General features: G+C 36.0%; 2 protein-coding genes across 3 annotated transcripts; one reads left to right on the top strand and one right to left on the bottom strand.

The window, feature by feature from the left end:
- Positions 1-214: 214 nt before the first annotated feature.
- Positions 215-12,587, top strand: LOC127445446 (interferon regulatory factor 2-like). Of its 2 annotated transcripts, XM_051705527.1 has the most exons (9): positions 215-428; positions 1,075-1,168; positions 6,524-6,623; positions 6,875-7,051; positions 7,281-7,315; positions 7,396-7,510; positions 8,381-8,548; positions 9,010-9,053; positions 9,929-12,587. In XM_051705527.1, the coding sequence occupies exons 2-9, from the start codon at positions 1,082-1,084 to the stop codon at positions 10,244-10,246; spliced, it is 1,044 nt and encodes a 347-aa protein (XP_051561487.1). In that variant the 5' UTR covers positions 215-428; positions 1,075-1,081; the 3' UTR covers positions 10,247-12,587. The 2 variants fall into 2 exon arrangements, with proteins under 2 accessions (XP_051561487.1, XP_051561488.1); XM_051705528.1 differs by lacking the exon at positions 8,381-8,548.
- On the bottom strand, positions 12,378-20,043 carry LOC127445453 (transmembrane protein 134-like). Its single transcript, XM_051705542.1, has 8 exons — positions 19,858-20,043; positions 17,795-18,041; positions 17,630-17,697; positions 15,785-15,871; positions 13,984-14,060; positions 13,713-13,757; positions 13,479-13,532; positions 12,378-13,271 (listed from the first exon to the last, which is right to left on the bottom strand). Exons 2-8 carry the CDS (start codon positions 18,002-18,004, stop codon positions 13,189-13,191), a joined length of 624 nt encoding a protein of 207 aa, XP_051561502.1. The 5' UTR covers positions 18,005-18,041; positions 19,858-20,043; the 3' UTR covers positions 12,378-13,188.
- Positions 20,044-22,768: the final 2,725 nt, after the last annotated feature.

The following is a 22,768-nucleotide window of genomic DNA, read 5'->3' on the forward strand; positions in this document are numbered from 1 at the left end:
ATATATATATATAACAACCACATGTCCGATGGTAACATTTTGTGGTATAAGCGTACATAAATATACATTTAAAACACATCAGTATTGTGCGGTAACGTCAACCTCCAGCAGAGGGCTGGAAGCGGAAATGAAAGTGAAAGAACCCTTTGTTTCGAAAGTTCCGTGCAGCTTTGACCAATGAAACGATCCGTTGTTTCACTTCCGCGGTCTGGTGAACGGTCAGATGACGTTGTGTGTCACTCTATCAAACACAATACGACACGGTCGGTAAAAGGATGAATCTAATGTTAAAACGCTGTATCGTTCTTCATAAGATGTAAAGCATCTATACAAACCATGTCGATCTTTTCTGCGTAGCGTTCGGACAATATTATACTGCACATCTCATCGAGGGATTTTGACGTATTATCGGGTTGCCTCGCTGCCAGGTAAAACACCTCAAACCAGGGCTTTAAAAGACGCGCAAAATTTAGCGTAGAAGCTATAAATGAAGCATGAATCTTTAAATAGATTGATTCTATATCAGGCACTCTGAAAGCATATTCATGTTTGTAAACTTTAAAATGTGTTTAAAGTATGTCTGTAAATATACAGAACTCTAATTGTGTATTTTGATTAAAGGCATTAAAAGAATATTTTGCGAATTACCCATTCTTGATGTTATAAGCTATAGTGTTTATATTAATTCATTTATGTTTGAAGTATGAATATATTCGATATATAAAGCTGAATCGTGTTCAGAGAAAGTACACTGTGTGTCAGGGAGACTGAATCATCGGTGTCAGTGGATGCAATGAAAATGATACAGAGCCGTTAGTGAAATTTCCAGTCATTCACTAACCCCAATGTTGACCTTTTTTGAGAAATGTTTCATTACATGTTTGTCAATTTTATTTTATTTTTCACACACAAAGACTGCTAATAAGGCTAGGTATCCAGTATATTTAATCCTATTTAATATATATATATATATATATATATATATATATATATATATATACACACACACACACACACACACACACACACACACACATATATATATATTTATATATTCCATTTTATTCTTTCCAGCATCAAGATGCCAGTGGACAGAATGAGAATGCGCCCCTGGTTGGAGCAGCAGATAGAGAGTGGGCTAATTCAGGGTCTTCATTGGGTGAATAAGGTGAGGATATATACAGTACTATACTATAGTGTTTTATACTGCATTCAGTTTGAGGAGATAATGTTACATCCATTCAAATTCTGCCTGAACATATGACTCGTGTTTGTATCTTTCCCAATATGTTACGAAAAGTAGTTTGCAATTTTGAGTGTGCTTGGCAATACGAGTCAACTCAGAGATTACAGATATGGAAGTAAATTAATGACTAAAGTATATGAAGCATAAAAGCATGTTGAATTGCTAAATTGTATTATCAGTGATTCTTCCCATAAGGCCTGCACCCCTGAGTCTTTTCTTTACTGTTGTATATGAAACTGGTGTTGAGCAGGTAGAATTCAATGAAGCTGTCAGCTGAGGACATGTGAGGCGTCTATTTCTCAAACGCGAGACTCTGATGTACTTATCCTCTTGTTTAGTTGTACATTTGGCCTTCCACGTCTCTTTCTGTCCTTGTTAGAGCCAGTTGTCCTTTATCTTTGAAGACTGTTGTGTACACCTTTGTATGAAATCTTCAGTTTTTTGGCAATTTCAAACATTGTATAGCCTTCATTTCTCAAAACAATGCCTGAATGATGAGTTTCTAGACAAAGATGTTTATTTTTTGCCATTTTTGACCTAATATTGACCTTAAGACTTGCCATACAGCATACTGTGGCAACTCAAAAACACTTTGGTGAATTAAAGTACCAATTTCCTTCCGAAACAGCAAATTCTGTACATTATTCCAAACTTTTGGCTGCCAGAGAGAGCGCTCTTAAGAGCTAAGACCCATAGTTATTGGAAAAGCATGCAGCCTTTGTTTCTCATGGTCAATGCACTTGGCTGGGAGCACTCTCCGTTTCAGTTTAAAGTGCTTAGAAGCAATGGCAGCTTAGAAAGAAATGGCATGCAAAGAAAATCGTGCAAAGCAACTTACATACATTAAGAGAAATGTCAAGAGAGATAAAGCTCACGCTTCCTTGTTGCATATGGTCAGCGCATGCGTTTTGTGCAGTGTAGGCGGTTCTCGCGTCGCGGTTTCGGGGGCAGTCGTTGCCATATTTACAATGAACAAGAACTCCATTGCGCCAAGTCACATACACACACATATTTGTATTTACTAAAACCAATGTAATTAAACACAAATTTTGTTATCCAAAGTCATTTTGGATCTGTTTTACCTTACCCTAAGAAGAGCCCTGTCAACACTCTTTAAGATGCAGTTGACCACAGATTTTAAACTGGGCTCACTTTGTTTCTTTAACTTTTACACTTCATATAGTAGTTCAATCAAATCAGCAGATAGTCAGTTAAATAACAGAAGTCAGTTGAATCATAATCGGTTGTTACATGAGATAAACAAATAAAAACAGCACTTGTGTTTATTGTTGATTTGTCTCTTTGATTTGCCTACGAGAAAACTTGATGCAAATTTTGTGCAACATATTTTTGTTTGTCGTTTATAATTTCATTAGAATTAAGTAAAATATTTTTGGGTATGGTTTATGATTAGCATTGACGACATCACCCATTGAATTCAGTTCATTTTAAAATTAGGTTTCATTTTGCAGTTTATTTTAACCTGGCAAATCAACTTGTGCACTCATATGCTCCCAAGCCCTGGCTTTCAAATGTTGGCTGGGTTTCCAAAGCACTAAGTAGGACGTTAGTAGCACTTAAGTAGCACTTAAGGCGCACTTCCTAAAACCATCGTTATAAGTAGTTCGTAAAAACGTCTTAAGTCACATCTTAAACACAACAGATTTTTTTTTATAAATTGTATTAATATATTTTGATAAATGGAAAGCCATTGTAAACCATTTCAGAGGATTAAAAAGTGTTGAAAAAATCACTAAGAAATCAAAAGCCAGTCTCCGCAGTCTGGGCATGCGACATGATAGGTCTAAATTTACAATACAGTATAACGTTATATTAGCCTTCTTTGATAAGCATAATTGTAATGGTAAGATGGTTAACAGAAAGATGATATGTTCTTATTAAACAGATTATTTAAGAAGACATATACGTGAGTAATGTGACCATGGAGTTTAAAACTTAAATAAATAGGCCTAATAAATAATTAAAATTTGGTTAACAAAGGAGATTAGAGAGAGAGAGAGTGTGCAATGAGAGATTCCCTCTCGCTCTCTCTTCATCCTCCTCATCTTCCTCCAGTGGATGTTTCAAATCGGCTTGCATAGTCTTTTTACAAGGCAGAAACAAATTGCATGATGCATAATGGCAGTAAGGCTACAATTATCCTACACAGTGCCTCGCACTCTAACCAGATGGTTTAGTAATATTTAGACAGGTCTATGAGTAGTTCAGTACTGATGCCCGTCATTTTAATTTTGTTCTATGTGCATTTGTTCAGTTTCCAGCCAAAGGAACAAAACTTTAGGCTACGTGAGAACCCCTTATGATTCGCATCGCGTGAATTGACGTTACATGCATTTATTGCATAGGTATTTCATTAATCTCTATGATTGAGTATCAATACGTCTGAAACTCAGTCTTACTAAAGCCATAATTATTTATTTAATTAAACTCTGTAATAGTTCATCTATTTTGGCGCCTCGACAAGGTTACAAACAACTTCCATGTATTTCCATATTATTTGAAAGTTGAGAAGGTAATCTCCTGGACATAGCCTACTGGCCAAAATGATCAGCACCAGTTTGGATTGGACAGCTCCTGTAACAAAGCACTTAAGTTCAACTTTATATGAATGATATACGTGCTGGTTTGGGAAACAGGCATTACTCCATCGTAAAATGAGCGACGTTAGTTAAGATGATCGTTAAAGCTTAAGTTTCAATGTTATTGGGAAACACAGCCCTTGTCTATTAAGATGCTCTTCGCTCTGTAGGATTACTCCAGAGCACTCATAACTCTAGGAGCATTTTCAAGTACAACTTAAGTTATGATGGCTTTGGGAAATGGGAGGCAAAACCAAGATGAATCGTAAGATGTATTCTGCGATCTAGGCTCACGATGCTTTTGGGAAACAAGGCCCAGAGCTGCGCAGTGCGCTCACATCTGCAATTAAAAACTTGCGATTAGAAATTTGAACCCATTCAAATGTGAGCAATTAAGCTTTTTTTCTATCTTGGAAAATCCACAAATGTAGCATATTGACTGCATTGCAACAAAAAACTTGTAAAATGCGTCTGACGTCTACTTGGCTATCGCAAAATCTCGGACACGTCTTCTGGGTTGGAGGTAATGTTCCCTCTTGAACATATATAGATGTTGTTTGTAATGTCTTTCATTAATTATTACCATGAAAGTGAAACAATCTTTTAAATATTTGAGTTGTTAATAGGTTTAAAATACACTCCTATATATTTTTATTTCTTTATGCCATTTATCTGTTATAACACTGTACGTTTGAATATCTTCAACGAAAATTAAAGATAGTGTCAATTAATAACAGCTGCGCTTGAATGCACAAGCTTGTTAATATGTCACAGATGATAAGTGTCCCAATGTTCAGTGGATCAGTACTCTTACCAGTGCCCGAATTCGTGTTCGTGATATACTGATTCACGACATAGGGAGCTAGGGAGCTGATTGAGATGCAGGGTATGTAACGTTCTAAAATAACTGTATAAAATTTTATGACAAAATATTAAGCCTAATATTTGGATATATTAACAGGCCTACCAACTCCATTGATAAGTGTAATTAATTTGTTTAGACTAATAAATTCATTATAATGTAACGCGGGGCTAAATAGAAAATAAATTTAGTGCTAATGAATGGTTACAGTTGTGAATAGCAATTGTTGTTAGTTACAGAAAATGTAACTTTATTGCACTTCAGTTCTTGCACACAGTTTTACCGTGGCACACCCAAAGCATTGTTTCTAGCTTTCCAATGATCCAAATATGTTAGTACAAGTTATTAAATGTTCCTTATTCTCTGATAAACTGTGAAAATGCGAGGAAGGTGCATTTAAGTTGCACTTATGACTTAAGAGCGGTTCAAAGCCCTCATTAATTTACAAAGTTTTTACTACTTTGAGGCTTTTTGGGAAACGCGCCATAGAGCTTAAGTACTACTTTAGTGATACTAACGTTCTATTAGGGCCTCAGGAAACCCAGCCATGGACAAATAAATGAAATGAGACAAAAAAGCTTCCAATTCAGGACTGGTCACCCTACTACATTATACGTAATGCCTACCTACACAGCAGTCAGCACTTCAAACATCTGAGTTATGTAACAACCTGGACAATGTATCGGCAATCTTTTTATAAACATTTTTAAAAGCCAATGAATTCCACATACTGGTCTGCACTTCACTACAAGGTAAATGCATCCGCTCCATGCGGTCCAGTGGGTCGCGCTGGGTGCGCATCTTTGCCACACCTTTTATAGAGATTTTGATAGCTGACAGCTAAATAAAACAGCCTACTTCTTAGACACACAGCCTAAGTAATTTTGCGTGTAGATGCGAGGTACATCAAAAAGCTATTTCTAAAACCAAACTAATATTTCTCTGGTACATGTAGGTTGCACCCATGCCTACGCAGAAGACATGTCTATAGACCCTTACCTGATGAGTACGGTTTGTGTCACAGGCATTCCTTAGTCTGGTTGTTTGATGAGAGAGAGATAATATGTAGTTGCAATAAAAGTTGAGCAGCGGTGGATAATTATTCTGTTGCACAGCATTGAGGAACTGATGATGAGGCGGGTTGACCAATCAGTGGAAAGGTGCGTTTCATGCCCACCCACATGTGCAAATCAAATATTAATCTATTTTCTACCCAAGAACAATTTTGAAAAACAAACTATCAAAGCGTACACTGCTGTTCTCCCTACCTGTAGCTTTGGTCTTCAGCAGTCAACACCCGATTGCATTGCACCACCTACTGGTGAGAATGAATAGCATCAGTTGGAGATTGTGCATCGATACTCTGCTGCTTTTCCTGCAATTTTAACCACTGAATTTGAGGAAGCAAATTTTAAGCGAAATAGAACGGGCTGAGTTTTACCTGTCGAAAAATCTAGATTGTATTTTCAAATTAACTGAATATTTTGGAAATGAACTTTGGAAGGTGAATATTTATTGTTGAATTTTTAATAATGAAATTAGTTGTGAAATGTTTCCAAATGCAATATTCAATGCTTCAAAATACTACAGTGTTAAATTTCAGCCTCCCAAAATGCAAGCACTGTAAATTCAATGCATTTAAATGCAAGCACTGTAAATTCAATGCATTTAAATGCAAGCACTGATAATACAATGCATTTATTTTTTCGATTAGAGCAATTCAACATCTTTTTATGCTTTAAAGACTTTAGTCATGAATTTACTTCCAAATACAGATTTGACCATATTACACTGTTACATCTTTTCTATTAACAGGAGAAAAAGATATTTCAGATTCCTTGGATGCATGCAGCCAGACATGGATGGGATTTGGAGAAGGATGCCCCTTTATTTAAGAACTGGGCCATTCACACAGGTATTGACAGAGGTGTTGCCCTGTTGTTTGTTTTCGATCAATTATCATCTTAACTACTTTACCAGTACAATCTGCAGTTCTTGCAACTGACAGGTCTTGCGAAATATTACTTAAGAAAACAGCCATGCTCCCTTGTACGATCACGTTGATTCTGCTTTTGCATACAACTTTGAGTGTATTTCTGGGGTGATAGTGCTGGTTTCACTGGTAGAGGTTGTGATTAAATTATTAACCAAACATGTCTCATGCAGGAAAGTACTGTCCAGGTATTGACAAACCAGACCCTAAAACATGGAAGGCAAACTTTCGCTGTGCCATGAATTCTCTAACAGACATTGAGGAGGTGAAGGATAAAAGCATGAAGAGAGGAAACAATGCCTTTAGAATGTACAGGATACTTTCAGTGTCTGAAAAAGCTGTTAAGAAAGGTAAGTTCAGTTATTATAGCATGGTACCAGTTAGGAATAAAATTCCACCTCATCCTTTTTGACTAGTTGCATATTACACTTAACATTTATGTTGGAGCCTATGGCAGACACATTTTCTGTCAAGGAAAATAAGCAAGACCATCTGTGCTGGATTTAAGTCATTTTATTTTTCAGATCCTAATGATGTTGTTTTAAGATCCACTGAAATATAAGTTTCCTTGTTTTTCAGGGAGGAAAAAGATGGACCTGGAGCAAAGAGTAATAGTAAGAACAACATGACTACACACTCAACATTGAACATTGAAGTATTGCAAATGATCTCACACTTATGCTCATTTCTTTAGCGAGTTTTTCAGAAACGGAAAGCAAACACTCCCAGAAAACTTAAAATGATGAAACAATCCGGTCAAGAGGAAATAAATAAAGAAACTTTGCCAGACAGCACTGTACTATTTGCTGGTAAATATACACAACACCTCATTTGTTCTGAACACTGATAAATTAGAGCAATAATGGGTATCCACTGAAGTACTTTATTCTTTAATTTAAAAAAGCTGCAAGCAACAGAATTGTAAATGTATGCTGGTTGAAAGATGTTAAAGGGATAGTTCACCCAACAATGAAAATGTTCTCATCATTTACTCACCCTCATGGCATCCCAGATGTGTCTGACTTTCTTTCTTCAGCAGAACACACAAATTTTTAGAAAAATAGCTCAGCTCTGTAGGTCCATACAATGCAGTGAATGGTGATCAGACCTTTTGTAGCTCCAAAAATCACATAAAGGACACATAAAAGTAATCCATATGACAGAGCACAAGTCCATATCTTCAGAAGCAATGTAATAGGTGTGGGTGAGAAACAGAACAATATTTAAGTAATTTGTTTACTCTAAATCTCCACTTTCACTTTCAGATGTGAAAGTGAAACTAAACAGGCACCACATGTGATGTTCAGATGTGAAAGTGGAGATTTAGAGTAAAAAAACTGACATACATTTTTATCTGTTTATCACCCACACCTATTATATTGCTTCTGACTATATGGATTTAACCACTGGAGTCGTATGGATTTCTTTTATGTTTGCTTTGCGATTTTTGGAGCTACAAAGTTCTGGCCACCATTCACTTGCACTGTATGGACCTACAGAGCTGAGATATTCTTCTAAAAATCTTCATTTGTGTTCTGCTAAAGAAAGAAGGTCATACACATTTCGAATGGCATGAGGGTGAGTAAATTGAGAGAATTTTCATTTTGGGGTGAACTATCCCATTATAGTTAAAGATATGTCCCAAAATAGTTCCACTGCTTGTACTTTTGTTAACTCAGAGCAGGAGAACGTTCCTAAATCCAAATCACTTGAGAGGAAGGAGGCTGTAGGTGAACTACCTGAAGTGTGTGCAGTTGTTGAGGTGGCAACGGAGAGCAATGAACCTGCTGTTAGCTCCTCTAAAGTGTCTTACCCCATCCAGGACTCCCATGTTTCATACCACAGTGGTAGGGGTCTTGTATTTAGTCTATCCCTATTGTGTATTCCCCACAGGAGTCATAAATGACTTATTACTATTAATTAAATATTATATGGTGTTTCCATACCGTCAGGCTGAATGGTTCCCATAGCATTTCCACTTGAACACGGTTTGGTATGATACGATTACAAACCATTCCCCATCGAGATTTCTAAGCACAGTTAGCTAACTGTGCTTAGGACTGAGAACCATACTGAGAAGAACTGCACTCATTATTGGTCACTTGTCCAGTCAGTCCATTCTAATATTGATTTTGCAGTACCATGGAAAAATAAACTGTAATCATGTCAACGATCCTTGTAACAATAAGTACAGAACGGCACAGTTCGGCAACAGTAACCGTTCAGCCCAAGGTGGAAAAGCACCTATTGTTTTTCACAAATACAACTGCACATCATAGATTTTAACATCACTAATTTACCTCAACAGAGAGTGACTCTGAGAGCACATACAGTGATGAAGACTTGGTACAGGTATGAATGTAAATTGGAAACATTTCGGGAATAGTTCACCCAAAAATAAAAATACTTTCATCACTGACTCACCCTCATGCCATCCCAGATGTATATTACTTTCTTTCATCTGCTGAACACAAAGATTTTTAGAAGAATATTTCAACTCTGTTGGTCCATTCAATGCAAGTGAATGGTGACCAGAACTTTGAAGCTCCAAAATGCACATAAAGGCAACATAAAAGTAATCTGTACAACTCCAGTGATTAAATCCATGTCTTCAGAAGCAATATGATAGGTGTAGATGAGAAACAGATCAATATTATGTCCTTTTTTACTATAAATTCTCCTCCCTGCCCAGTAGGTGGCGATATGTATGAAGAATACGAATCGCCAGAAATAGAAAAAGGACTCATAGGGGAGTAGAGAGCACTTAGGAGGACTTAAATATAATGATCTTTTTCTCACCCACACTCATATTACCTCTGAAGATATGGATTAAACCACTGGAGTTGTAAGGATTACTTTTTGTTTAAAAAGTAAAAATGTTGCCTTTGTGCTTTTTGGAGCTTCAGTGTTCTGGTCACCATTCACTTGCATTGAATGGGCCAACAAAGCTGAAATATTCTTCTAAAAAAATCTTCATTTGTGTTCTGCAGAAGAAAGTAAGTCTGGGATGGCATGAGGGTGAGTAAATTATGAATTTTCATTTTGAGGTGAACTATCCCTTTAAGCATTAGCCTTTAAATCAAAAGAACGTGAGAAACACAAAATCAGTCAAGTGTGTGCAAATTTTCACTGGTAGTGTATTGTAAACCATAGAAACATGAAGTACCTACTGTCATCAAGTCAAAGTACTAATTTTTTATTTTTATTTTTAACTTTTCCCCCTGCAGCTGCCTCAGGACTTGTCCTTAAATGCTTCACAGAGATCATCGTGCGGTTCTGTGTTAAGGATCCCACCTTCAGCTCAGTCCTCATTTATCACATCAGGGAAAACTAATTTGAGAGTGACCAGCTGCAGAGAAGACTCACCCCTTATAGCCTATAACACTGCTCCATGGTTTCCCTTGCTGCTTGGTTTCCAAAATGTCACCGATGTGCAACTCTCAACACCAGCCCCCACACCAGAGCTCACCAGCAGCCCAACTTCTCGGGCAAACATAATAGCTAAAGCTATGGACCTCTCAGTTTCGTCACGCAAAGCTTTATAATACAGAGACTTGAAGTTCACAGCCTGCTGCTATTCAGCTGATAAGATACCCTACCTGAAATGTTTGAAGGGATAGTTCACTCAAAAATTGTCATTATTTACTAACTTGTTTTGTTCGAAACCCGTATGACTTTTTTTCTCACTTGCAATTCAAAATGAGACATTAGGGTCTGACAACCTCACCTACCATTCGCTTTCTTTGTATGGACAAAAATCAGAATGAGCATTGTTCAAAATGTCTTATTTGTTCCATGAAAGAAAGTAATATGGTCTTGGAACAATATGAGGTTGACTAAATGACAGCAGAATTTCCATTTTTGGGTGAACTAATCCATTTTAAACGGGTATTCACAGCTTTACAAACCAAAGGGAGAGTTTCAAGCATGCTAAATCAGTTTGACTAGAACACTAGAAATATGTGGATATTTCTGAAATAATGTAAATTGCAGAACACTACCTCATTATCTAATGATAGGTAACTTGAACTACTTCAGATTGAAGGTGATCTGTGCAACTTTGATCACAGAACTTAATGTCGTTGTAAGCTATTGATAATGTCTCATGCAGTGTTTGGAGAGGAACAAAGTGCATGTTAAGTGTAGAATGACGAATATGGTCAAACATGACGTGTTTGACACTTGTTGAAAGAATTGAGGGGTCCAAAAGCAGATGAAACAGCACAAAATAAAATTAAAAAAAACATCAAAAAATGAAATTAAAAAGAACAGTAGCTAGGGATTTTTTTTTTAGGAAGATATGCAATGTTTTTACAGGCTGTAGCACAGGTTTGAAAGAGTTTTTGATTGAAATACTGAAGTTTTCATGTGCATTTTCATATGATGTAGAGCGGTTCAGTCATGACATCAATTTGTAGGCCTACCCGGAAGGCTGTTTCACTATGGGCTCCCTCTGGAATTCGTAGGGGGTTTTTAGAATAGTTGTTTTTATTTTATACACATTGAAAAATGTGATGAACATTACTTGCAGACTTTCACATTTAGTTTTACCTGAATTACGCAGTATGACTGTATACTTTCTTGTTGTAGAACAAAACGTGAAAATCTATTCAAGCAATATTAACTACAGACCTTGTTTTACTCCTAAATCGAAAACAGCTATTCTTAAAGGGATAGTTCACCCAAAAATGAAAATTCTCTCATCATTTACTCACCCTCATGTCATTCCAGATGTGTATGACTTACATTCTTCTGCTGAGCACAAAGATTTTTAGAAGAATATCTCTGTAGGTCCTCACAATGCAAGTGAATGGGTGCCAAAATTTTGAAGCTCCAAAAATCAAATAAAAGCAGCATAAAGGTAATCCATAAGATTCCAGTGGTTAAATCCATATCTTCTGAAGTGATATAAGTGTGGGTGAGAAACAGATCAATATTTAAGTCCTTTTGTTTTTGGTGATTTGCATTCTTTGTGCATATTGCACCCTACTGGGCAGGAAGGAGAATTTATGGTAAAAACTGACTTAAATATTGATCTGTTTCTCACCCATACCCACATCATATTGCTTCAGAATCTTATGAATAGATCTTATGGATTCTATCACAGTATCTTTATGCTGTGTGTGCATTTTGAAGCTTCCAAATTTTGAATTGCATTGTGAGGACCTGCAGAGCTGAAATATTCTTCTAAAATCTTCATTTGTGTTCTGCAGAAGAAAAAGTCATACACATTTGGGATGGCATGAGGGGGAGTAAATGATGAGAGAATATTCATTTTTGGGTGAACTATCCCTTTAAAACCCATTGTAAATTCCAGAGGGAACCTGTAGCTCAAAAATGCTAATTCTCTTCCTGGTTTATGGATTACAAAACAGCTCTACAGTAACTTATATATGGAGTGACATTTTGGTAATAGTGTTTTTATGAATTTGATGTTTTCACTACACTGTAATAATACTATTGAATCTGGAGACAGTGTTCCAGTATTTTAACTGCTACTTTAGGATCAGTTCTCCAATATGAATGGGTCTGGAAATACTTGAATAGAGAAGCTCAACTAATTACAATCATGTGTTGTCAGTTTTCATTTGTGTTCTGAAAGGATCTTGTTAGATGTAACTATTTTTTATACAACTTATGTATCACTAATGTGCATAATAAAAAACAGCACTAAGGTTTAAAAGCAAATCTAAAAACATGTTTATTGTAGTGTCATAATACAAAATTTTTTCAACACTCAATTGTTGGATGTATACTAAAACAGTGGTTCAAAGTGTTAGTAGTGGTACTAGATAAAATGATGAGTGATGTGCAGTGGCAATAAAAATCACTGGTTAACATCTCTCATGATTGAAGAGAGAAGGTGTTTTAATGTGGCCTCAATGGCACACTGGATTAGTTTTCTCAGATTTTATATTTTCATTCTTCTGTCTCCTTTTTTGTCTACAATTATTTTACTTGGCACTTTTACAAGGTCAGTGGTGTACAATTCCATGTTATTAATGGTGCATAATTTATAACAGAACATTGTACATCTGTTAAACAGGCTTACTACAATGCTCCTTATTGAATTACAAGTACTGATTGCAACATGTTTCATTAAATTGAGAACATACAATACAGTGTAGTACAGCTAATATAACATTTGTCAATCAATATGCAGTCTGAAGCGAAACGCCTCTCAAATAAGATGAACACAGATAAATTAACATGGCTTGTGCTTTCTTATATCAAAGTAAAATTGAATATTATAGCTCTTGAATCTTAAAATCAAAGTTCAAGCTTTTATCTTTAAAGGTTAGACCCGTGTACAGACTGGTTGTAATTATTTAATTGTTTTAGAAAACCATTGCGAGTGAGATTGTAAAAATTGTCATTCCCATACATAATTGTTTGGGACTTTGTAACAAAATATATTTTAGATCACTCGAAATGGTGGGCAGAGACAATCCAGACCACCAGTCTGGAATATGTAAAAACAAAAGGTTTACTTCTCAAAGTATGGCAAATAAAAGAACTTGAATCCTCTTCGCCCCCTAACTGCACAGCTTATATAGATCACATGATACACTGTAAAAGGAAAAAAGAAATTTAATTGTCTGTCTATAATGCGGTCATTTTCTGTCTCTGCATTTACATCCTTCTATTAGGTGAATTACAAAGAAAACTTCACAATTTATACTTTCATATACTGTGTCAGGTCCAAACTCGAGCTGATATTTACAGTGACAAACATGAACTACATTATAAAAAGATAAAAGTAAATTCAGATCTTACCACCAGGAATGAAGAGAAGAAATCCAGGAACAAAGAAGATTGCACTTGAAACACCTGGGAAAAAAATTATTAATACATTTGTTGCATGGTTCTAGAAGACAAAATGAGCATGCAACCAATAGGTGATTTACTGAATGAGATGTATGCCAGAGCATATCTGTAGAGTCACATGTTGCGCAAGTTTATTACCCTTTTATCAGTGTTTACAATCAATGCCAATGTAACAGGTCTTACCTGCATGTGGGTTTAACTGTATGACAATGCCTGTAAAGATCAAAGCTGATAGGGGAGAGAGATGGGGAAGAGATAACACATTTACTGAGCAGCTGACAATCACACTTGAATTTATCCTCTGTGCTCAAGATGAGAGTTGACAGCAGTATAAACAAAAGCACCATCATGAAGATTCAGACACAAACAGTCCACAACACCTTCCACCCCATTAGGAGATCTGTTGATCTTATTGTGATAAAGAAACAAAATCGCAAAGGTATGAAAGTCTCACCAACTCCAGTGATTAAGAGGAGGAATGAGGCAAGAACAACTCGTCTGTTCTTCTTCACTAGTGGGTGAGATGTCCACCTGGGAATAACCAACACAGATCAAAGAATAAGGGCAGGAAAAGAATATCACACACTAACTACATTTATGAACAGGATCACAGTGAAGTCTGTAAAAAATCAATCTGATAGAAAAACATACAAATAAAGGTTTTTCAGTAATAACCAACTAATTGTGCATATGTACTCCGATATAGTTCTTGGACTAATTTTCCCTCTGAAGTTGTTTGGAAACATCCTCATTTGGAAAAACCATTCAGAAGTTAAATATGCATGTGCGTTTCTAATTATACAAACGTTTTCTTGTAGTGGTAATTATATGAAATAGTAGAAGTCTACGGTTTGTAGTAGAGGTCGACTGATAGTGGATTTTGCTGATATGATAACTAAGGTGGTGGGAAAGGCAGATAACCGATTAATCGGCCGACAGTTTTTAAAACTGATTTATAGAATGTCAAAAAAAAATGGTGTTCTTTCCTTACTATGACGAGCACAGACAAAGAGTCCTAAATTTATAAAAACCCATATGTAGTTTACTGTTCAACCAAAATCCCAAAAATAACAGAAGAAATGAAGATTTGGTGCATAACATGGGACTTTTAAGTATAAACAAGCCCAAAACACACCAGGCAACTATCACTATAGGTTTTTGCCAATAACAATAGTTCCAAAAATGCTACTTTGGCACCAATTAATCGGTGAAACCAATTTATCAGTCTACTTCTAGTTTGTAGGGATGCGTTTGCAATATCCTGTTAACGGTGAGGGTCCACAAATGGTTATTCGTTATTTTCCAGGAGGGGGGACACGGAATTAAGAACGTTTATTGCAATGAATATGCACCAAACACTACTCAAAATAGCAGAGAATAAAGTCCACAGTGAGCCTAAATAGCACAATACATAGATCTTCAAATGATAAAATCACTCACTTTAAAGTCAAACAAAAATAATCAAACTGCCACTGCCTGCAATACTGTATTCTTAACCAACGCAAAATATGTAACTTAAGTGCTAAACCTGATATGTGCTCTGCCCGGCAGGTTCAAATTTCCATTAGGTGGCAAAAGCTAGTATTGTCATATGGCGTTATTATGCTGCACTGCGGACTCTTTGGTATGCTTTGATTTTTAAATGATTCAGCATTTAACTTGTGGAATTACTGTCTGCACACAGTAAAATTGAAAATACATTGGCTTACCATTTATCAAGCGTTGAAACTTTGCAAGTTAAAAACAATCTGGAATCATGTGTAACAATCACATTAAATCCTCTTTGCAACCTGAACTTCTTCAGAATGTCAAATCTTTGTGACACCTGAGCTAAAAAAGCTAAATGCAGTGCAACGAATGGTGAAACAACAAATGTCTCGAGATGCGTTTATAAATAGACGTTCTTTTTAACTTGACATGGTGTCTAAAAAAATGTGGTGGTCCCGTGCAAAACGCTGAAAAAAAGTGAGATGCGGCGTGGGGGTCAAAGATGTCCGTCCAACTCATGTTTAAATAGAAAAACAATTGAAAAACACCCCAGACACATGCAATAACACATGTGAACAGCCCTTTACTCTCCTTGCTTACCATTGGGCTCGGATCGGCTGAAGACCTTTACTGCACATGTAGAATGACCAAATAGTGATTTTGGTATTCGAATACATGTTCATGGAACGGTTAACCGAATGTCGACTATCCGTGCGCATCCCTAACAGAAGTGAATTTGTGTGTGTGTGTGTGTGTTTGTGTGTTACCCGCAGCAGTGGGCAGACAGCTGGGTGACGGAGCTGAGTGTGCTGAATGACCATTGAGAGCTGCAGTAGGACAGAGTAGCAGGATCACTGGAACACAAACACACAAGCAGGGCTTGATATCTAGCTTTTAAAGGTACTTGTCCTTTATACATGTAAAACTGGTCCTTTGCTTTTTTTTAGACAGCCAATGGAATCTTTGTTTGCATACTGGCCACTTTTAGTTCTCTGATTAAAAATTGTGGCACCTTAACATAGCAGGCAGCGCATAATATTTAGCATTACCTGGAATAAAAGATGGTGGTCATTTGGTGATGACACCATAGTGTGTGTATAGTTGGCCAATAATGAAATTTAGTTTTTTTTTTTTTTTTTTTTTTTTTTTACAAAGGGCCAATTTTTGTTCTTTTATGAGGGTGTATTTTTTTTCTAAACACATAAAACTACACTGTGTGTCATCCTTTTATTTCAAACGTCTCAAAGCATTTGTGGCATAATATTGATACCCACAAAATTTAATTTGACTTGCCCCTCATTTTCTTTAAAAAAAAAAAAGCAAACATCTGGGTTACATTGAGACACTTACAATGGAAGTGAATGGGGGCCAATATTTGAATGTTAAAATACTTACTATTTCGAAAGTATGGTCACAAGACATAAAGGATATGCGTGTAAACATTATTTTAGTGTGATAAAATCACCTACTAACCTTTTCTGTGTAAAGTTATAGCCAATTTTTCAACTTTGTTACCATGGAAATGTAATGTCAACAAACCCTAAATCAGCTGTGAAAATTACAATTTAAACATCTTTAAATTTCAAATAATACATATATTTTAACAATTCACATTTCTGTCTTTAAACCCTCCAAAAATTGGCCTTATTCACTTCCATTGTAAGTGCCTCACTATAACCTTAATTTTTGCTGCTTTTTTTTTTTTTTTAAAGAAAAGGAGGGACGAGTTGAAATGAATATTTCTGGTAATCAACATTATGCCACGAATGCTGTCGACTGAGCTTAACTTGTATTGAACCTGGAATATTCCTTTAGCAGTTAACTGAAATAAATGCTCCATCTGAATACTCACGTAATTAATTAGGCCTAAAATTTAATTTTTTGAAATACTTAAGATGTTATAAACCAACACAGAAATTATTACAGGAGAATTTTTGCCCCCACATTTGGAATTTTGGTGGCATTTTAGTCCCATTTGTTGGCATTTTTGCCCTGAACCCTGGTTAATTTCAGACCGTCAACCATTTAAAATCTGCCATTTAAAGCTGAAGTGCGTAATTTCTGTGCCACCAAACAGAATTGCAAAAATAAACGCTTGTTTTCAATCAGCTTTCTGAATAGTCAGATAGTCCCGCCTCCGACCGTTGCCATTGGTTGGGTCAATGTTATTGTAACTTTCATAGCACTAAAGAGACACAGTGTTTACAGTTTTTGAAAAAAACCAAAATTACCAACAAATGGCTTACTTGCAGTTGTCTCTGCATTCTAAGCTGGGATAAGAGAAAGTATTTTAACAGAAAAATGTTACAAGCTTCAGCTTTAACATAAACTATGGTGGCTGACAATTAGCAAGTATTTGTGCAGTGATGTAGTAATCATTGGTACATTCAGCATTTTAAGGTGCAAATTATTATTATTATTTTTATTTATTTTTTGTGGTCCAATCTGACATTTTTATGTTTCTTTGTTTTTGTGGGATGTCCCACACAAGTGTTACGTTGAGACTCTTGAGCTGAGCAAATATCATTTTATTACATATTAATCTAATGTCCTTGCTTAACTTAAATGAGAATACTCAAAGTAAAAGTGAGCACACACATAAACTACCAAACCTGATTTTGAAGAAGTTATTGAAAGAAGAGTTCACAGTGCCACCTAAAGCTTCTTCATTTTCCAGGTTCTGTAGGTAACCACAAAACATAGTAAATCAGATTGCCTGAAAAAGACTCTCAGAAAAAAGTAAAACACGCATGTGTTGCATAATACAAATACCTGACCTGATATTTCAGATTACTATGTTCAGGAGTGCCAGCGGATCCAGAAGGATGACATTGTGTTTTGGTAAAAGAGAGTGGTCCGAACGTCATCTCTGCCCCACCATCTTTCTCGCTCCCCTTCCATTCATCCACATCCTCTCCAGGCACCACGCCTTCCTCCTCCTCCCCCTCCAGGACGAATGCATCATCAATTGTGAACTGTGTCCCCATAGCTACAGGCCATCGACTGAGTGTTAACTGGCAAGCACTGTGAAGTTGATAAACATTTCAGTTTAGTTAACGACCTGCTACGGGCAGCCCTTTCACTGTAAAAAATAACTCTTTTGTTGAACTTGATTCAATTGTAGACAGTGGTTCCACATGTTTGAAATGAGTTCTTAACTAACAATCACTAGATAGTCTCAACTCAAATAATTTGTTAAGAGGGAACCTAATTGAATTGGGTAAACCCAACTAAATGTGACATGTTGAAGTAACTCAAATGAATCTTTCATTCCTTTATACTGTGTACTAGCTAGAGACAGTGAATGTTAGCATGCTAAACAACACATGCTGGTGGAAATCACTACATAGTATAGCTTGGTAACAATGCTATGGTTAGCACAGCAATTGCTCATCAAAGAAGCAATAAATATCCCACTCCATACGTTGCTGTCCTCATCATAAGCTCAAGCTCCACTCTTCACCATAATAGTAACCCTCACAACTCCAACATAAACTCTTTTTAACATAACAAAACTTTAAAAACTAACAAGTATCTCAAGTATATTCATCTTGCACAAAAACACAAAATATAACACTTAATTTTAACATTTACTCTCCCTATCGAGTCCCATGCAAAGCAAACGAAAACTGTCTTCTAAAGGAAACGAGGAAAGGATGCAAGGAAAGGAAACGAGAACAGAGGAATCAAAGCAAGACGGATTTGTAAAATGGAAAGCGCTGTCTCTGCACAGCTGCATTTCATCGGAGTGCTTCCCGTTAATTTGCTGAAACTTGACTTTTTAAAGCAATAAAATGGCATTTTCCTCTCTGAATCACTTTACTGCATACCAAATTTGCTAAAGCAAACTACATTTCCTTCTTTAAAGCTTGCACGCTGTGGTGTTATGGGTGTATGTTTGTAAGTCATTGGTCAAAACAGAAAAGCAAATTCAGGTGATGTCTTAAATAATAAGCACACCATGGAAAACCAGTTTTCTTCATAGAAATAAAGTATAAAGGAACCTCGTATTTGCTATGCAAGCACTTTCAGCATCCTCACATGGACAGTACACGTTTCTTTTTATTTTTAGCTCAACTAAGGGACATTATTTGGTTGGATTTGACCAGAATTTGACATTTAACAGAGCTCCGTTATATAGAGGACTAGGTTTGCCACTTATAAATAAATACAATTAAGGAATTATCCATTTAATAAATCAAACATGATAATATGAATAAATAATAACTTTAATTTGACAGGTTGAGTCATATTTAAACTGTATTTTATTAATGTTTTAAAATTTAATTTAATTCAGAAAAAGCCTTTGCCGATTGCTTTTCTTCGTCCTTTCGCCAAATGCTTTTCTTTATCCGTTTGTTTAAATTTATAAATTCATTTCTTAATTTGATGTTCAATTGTCACTCCAGATTCAGACTTTATTTCCGCATGTTAACTCAAAAACTCAATAAATACCCCAGTGTGACAGAACAGTTGCCATGTGAAGCATGTGACTTTCCATGTAAAACTGATTGCCCTTCCGCTTGTTCTTAAGACCAGAATTTTTACAACCCCACCAAAAGTTACAGGGAAGGTTCTCGGCTCGCATCTCGCATACTTATATTTCATAATTACTTGTCACAGCATTGCAGGCAAAATTTCATGTTTTATTACATAAAAATAAAAGTGTTTTTTCCCCCCTAGTCCAAAACCACTTGTGCAATAACACTGTAACTGAACACTAATACACGGCAGAGCAACTTCGGAGTGATTCCACGAGCGGTTTGTCCGAATATCAAAGAGCCGATCATTCCGTTATCAACACAACCGCAAAATAACAAAGGAAGAATCCTCTACTCACTGTCGAACACTCGTGATCCTCAACAGGTACCCAGAGATCTTTCTGTCATGATCCTCCTATAAGTTCCCATGGATTTAGCGTTCGTTAATCTGTTAAAATTTATTATATACGTGCTGCATTCAACGGCGAAGACTTGAACCTATTAAACTTTGTTGGTTACAGCTGTTTCTTTTTTGTGGGTTGAGATTAAACAGGCACAAGTAACTATTGACTCTTTAGCGACTCCTAGAGGACTGGAGGGTTGTCGTGCTGGTCATTCTTTATGAGAAAATTCTGGATTTGGAAGTACGAATTTATTTTTAAGAGCAATTATATGTATATATATCTATATTAATATTTGTTTGGATTGTATATTGTGATTATTATGATTATTAAGCTTTCTACTTTTCAAAGCAAAGCTTTCTTTTCTACCTAACAGATAGAAATTTTAGTAATTAAAGGTATAGTTCGCCCAGAAATGAAAATTCTCTCATCTTTTACTCACTCTTATGCCATCCCAGATGTGTATGACTTTCTTTCTTCTGCAGAACAAAAAACAAAGCTCTCAGCTCTGTTGGTCCATACAATGCAAGTGAATGGTGACCAGAACTTTGAAGCCCAAAAAGGCAGCATAAAATTAATCCATACAACTCCAGTGGTTTAATCCATGTTTTAGGTGTGGGTGAGAAACAGATCAATTTTAAGTCCTTTTTTTTTTTTTTTTTTTTTTTTTTTTGCCTATGTGCATTCTTCATGCATATCGCCACCTACTGGGCAGGAAGGAGAGGTTATAGTAAAAAAAAATAACTTAAAGGGATAGTTTACCCAAAAATGAAAATTCTCTCATCTCTCATTTACTCACCTCATGCCATCCTAGATGTGCATGACTTTCTTTCTTCTCCTGAACACAATTGAAGATTTTTAGAAGAATATTGCAGCTCTGTAGGTCCTCACAATGCAAGGTGATCAATGGATGGTGATCAGAAAAAAGCTCCAAAAAGCATAGACAGTCATAATAAAAGTAACCCATATGACTTCAGTGGTTAAATTGATGTCTTCTAAAGCAATAGAAGCAATTGCTTTGGGTGAGAAACAGACAAATATTTATGTCCTTTTCACTATAATTGTTTACTTCCAGTCACTCTCCAATGCGTGTTCATGAGAGAACCTAGTTCATGCTGCCTTTCGCGTGACGTACGTAAGCACGTTGGCATGTTCAAATGAAAGCAAAACGAATCAAGTTTGTGAACAGCGTTCTCTTGTAAATAAATTGAGCTGCAATTCCAGTTGTATTGTGTCAGTTCTCGCATGAACATGCCAATGCGCTTACATCACACGAGAGGCTGCATGAACTGGGTGCTCTCATGGATGCGCTTTTTTTTTTTTTTACATTATTCGTTTTTGACACAGTCTAAATCAGTGTTTTCCAAACTTTTGGGCTTTTTTATCCTCTCGTGCACCTAAAGTAACTGAATGGAAAATACTGTAGGTTGGCTAACCTAGTCAGGAAATTTGCAAGTTTTTAAAAAACTATCAATGAACAGTTAGGCTAACAGCTTTTAAAAGAACTGTAACATACAATTGAAAAACTATTCCAAGCCTCTTTGTATCATTACAAAGCATGCTGGTGTTATAAGGAGTGGATCCCCGTGACAAAAAGAGATGGATATTGTTTGACTGAACAATCAGTATCATTCAAATAAGCAGGTTCTCTGCGGTTAGGTATGAAGTGATGCTGTGAGACACCATTCATATTCATGAAAGGTGCTGGGATGAAACACACTGAACAATTCACTTGGACAGATTATTTAATTATTAACTGGATGGATGGATTCCAAGGCAATAGATTTTAAATAAAGCACTTACAGTATTGTATTTTTAATACTATTGTTCGAATGAACTATGTCACAGATAAATTAGGATTTATAAAATTCAAAATCAAATTGAATTCATAGAGCAAATAACTGAATCAGATGCAATGGATGAAGCACATTGCAAACAGGAAGTTGACAAAAACATAACAAAGATTATGTGCCAGCTGGCACCTTAGACAACTCTGGCATTGTTTAATTTATTAAAGAAGGACAGGAAGTGAAATTTAAATGGACGGTCATAGTGGTAAAGCAGTTTGTGTAGTGGAGTGCATGCAGAACCACCAACAGGTAAAAGTGGGAAAGATGTGGTTGACAGAGGAAGATCTCACTAACCGCTATAAAAAAGCACTCTATAGTTATAGAAAGTGTGACTTCTCTAAAATACAAAAACAAAAAACAATGATGATGAGTCTGCCTTTATTCAAAGGAGTTTATTGCAATTGTAGTCACTGTCTTTTCCTTCACTCAAATGTATACAGTACATAGCTATTTATCCTCCTTCCTTACTGTCTGTAACTGCATGTAAATGAACATGCACTTCTAATGCTAACTAAGTTTGTCACCTTTTGTCTTAATGTTCTCAGTTGCCCAGATCCCATTCATTTAACAATTTATGTCTGTCAGGGTTTGATCACCCTAGTGATGTGGCAAAGCCAAGATATGGACAATTGCTAATCATGATAATTAGGCCAACTGGGTGATGTTAAAGGAATATTCTGGATTCAATACAAGTTAAACTCAGTCAACAGCATTTGTGGCATAATGTTGATTACCACAAAAATTAATTTAGACTAGGCTGACATTTTTTCTAATATATATATATATATCAAAAATGGAGGATACAGTGAGGCAATTACAATGGAAATGAATGGGGACCAATTTTGGAGGCTTTAAAGGCAGAAATGTGAAGCTTGTGATTTTATAAAATCACTTAAATTAATTCTTCTGTTAAAACTCATGTATTATTTGAGCTGTGATGTTGTTTAAATTTAAATTTTTAAGTTGTAAAATTGGCTATAATTTTACACAGAAAAGGTTAGTAATTGATGTTATCACAC

The sequence above is a fragment of the Myxocyprinus asiaticus genome, chromosome 8 (assembly GCF_019703515.2).
Source record: "Myxocyprinus asiaticus isolate MX2 ecotype Aquarium Trade chromosome 8, UBuf_Myxa_2, whole genome shotgun sequence".
In the NCBI taxonomy this organism is placed as follows: domain Eukaryota; kingdom Metazoa; phylum Chordata; class Actinopteri; order Cypriniformes; family Catostomidae; genus Myxocyprinus; species Myxocyprinus asiaticus.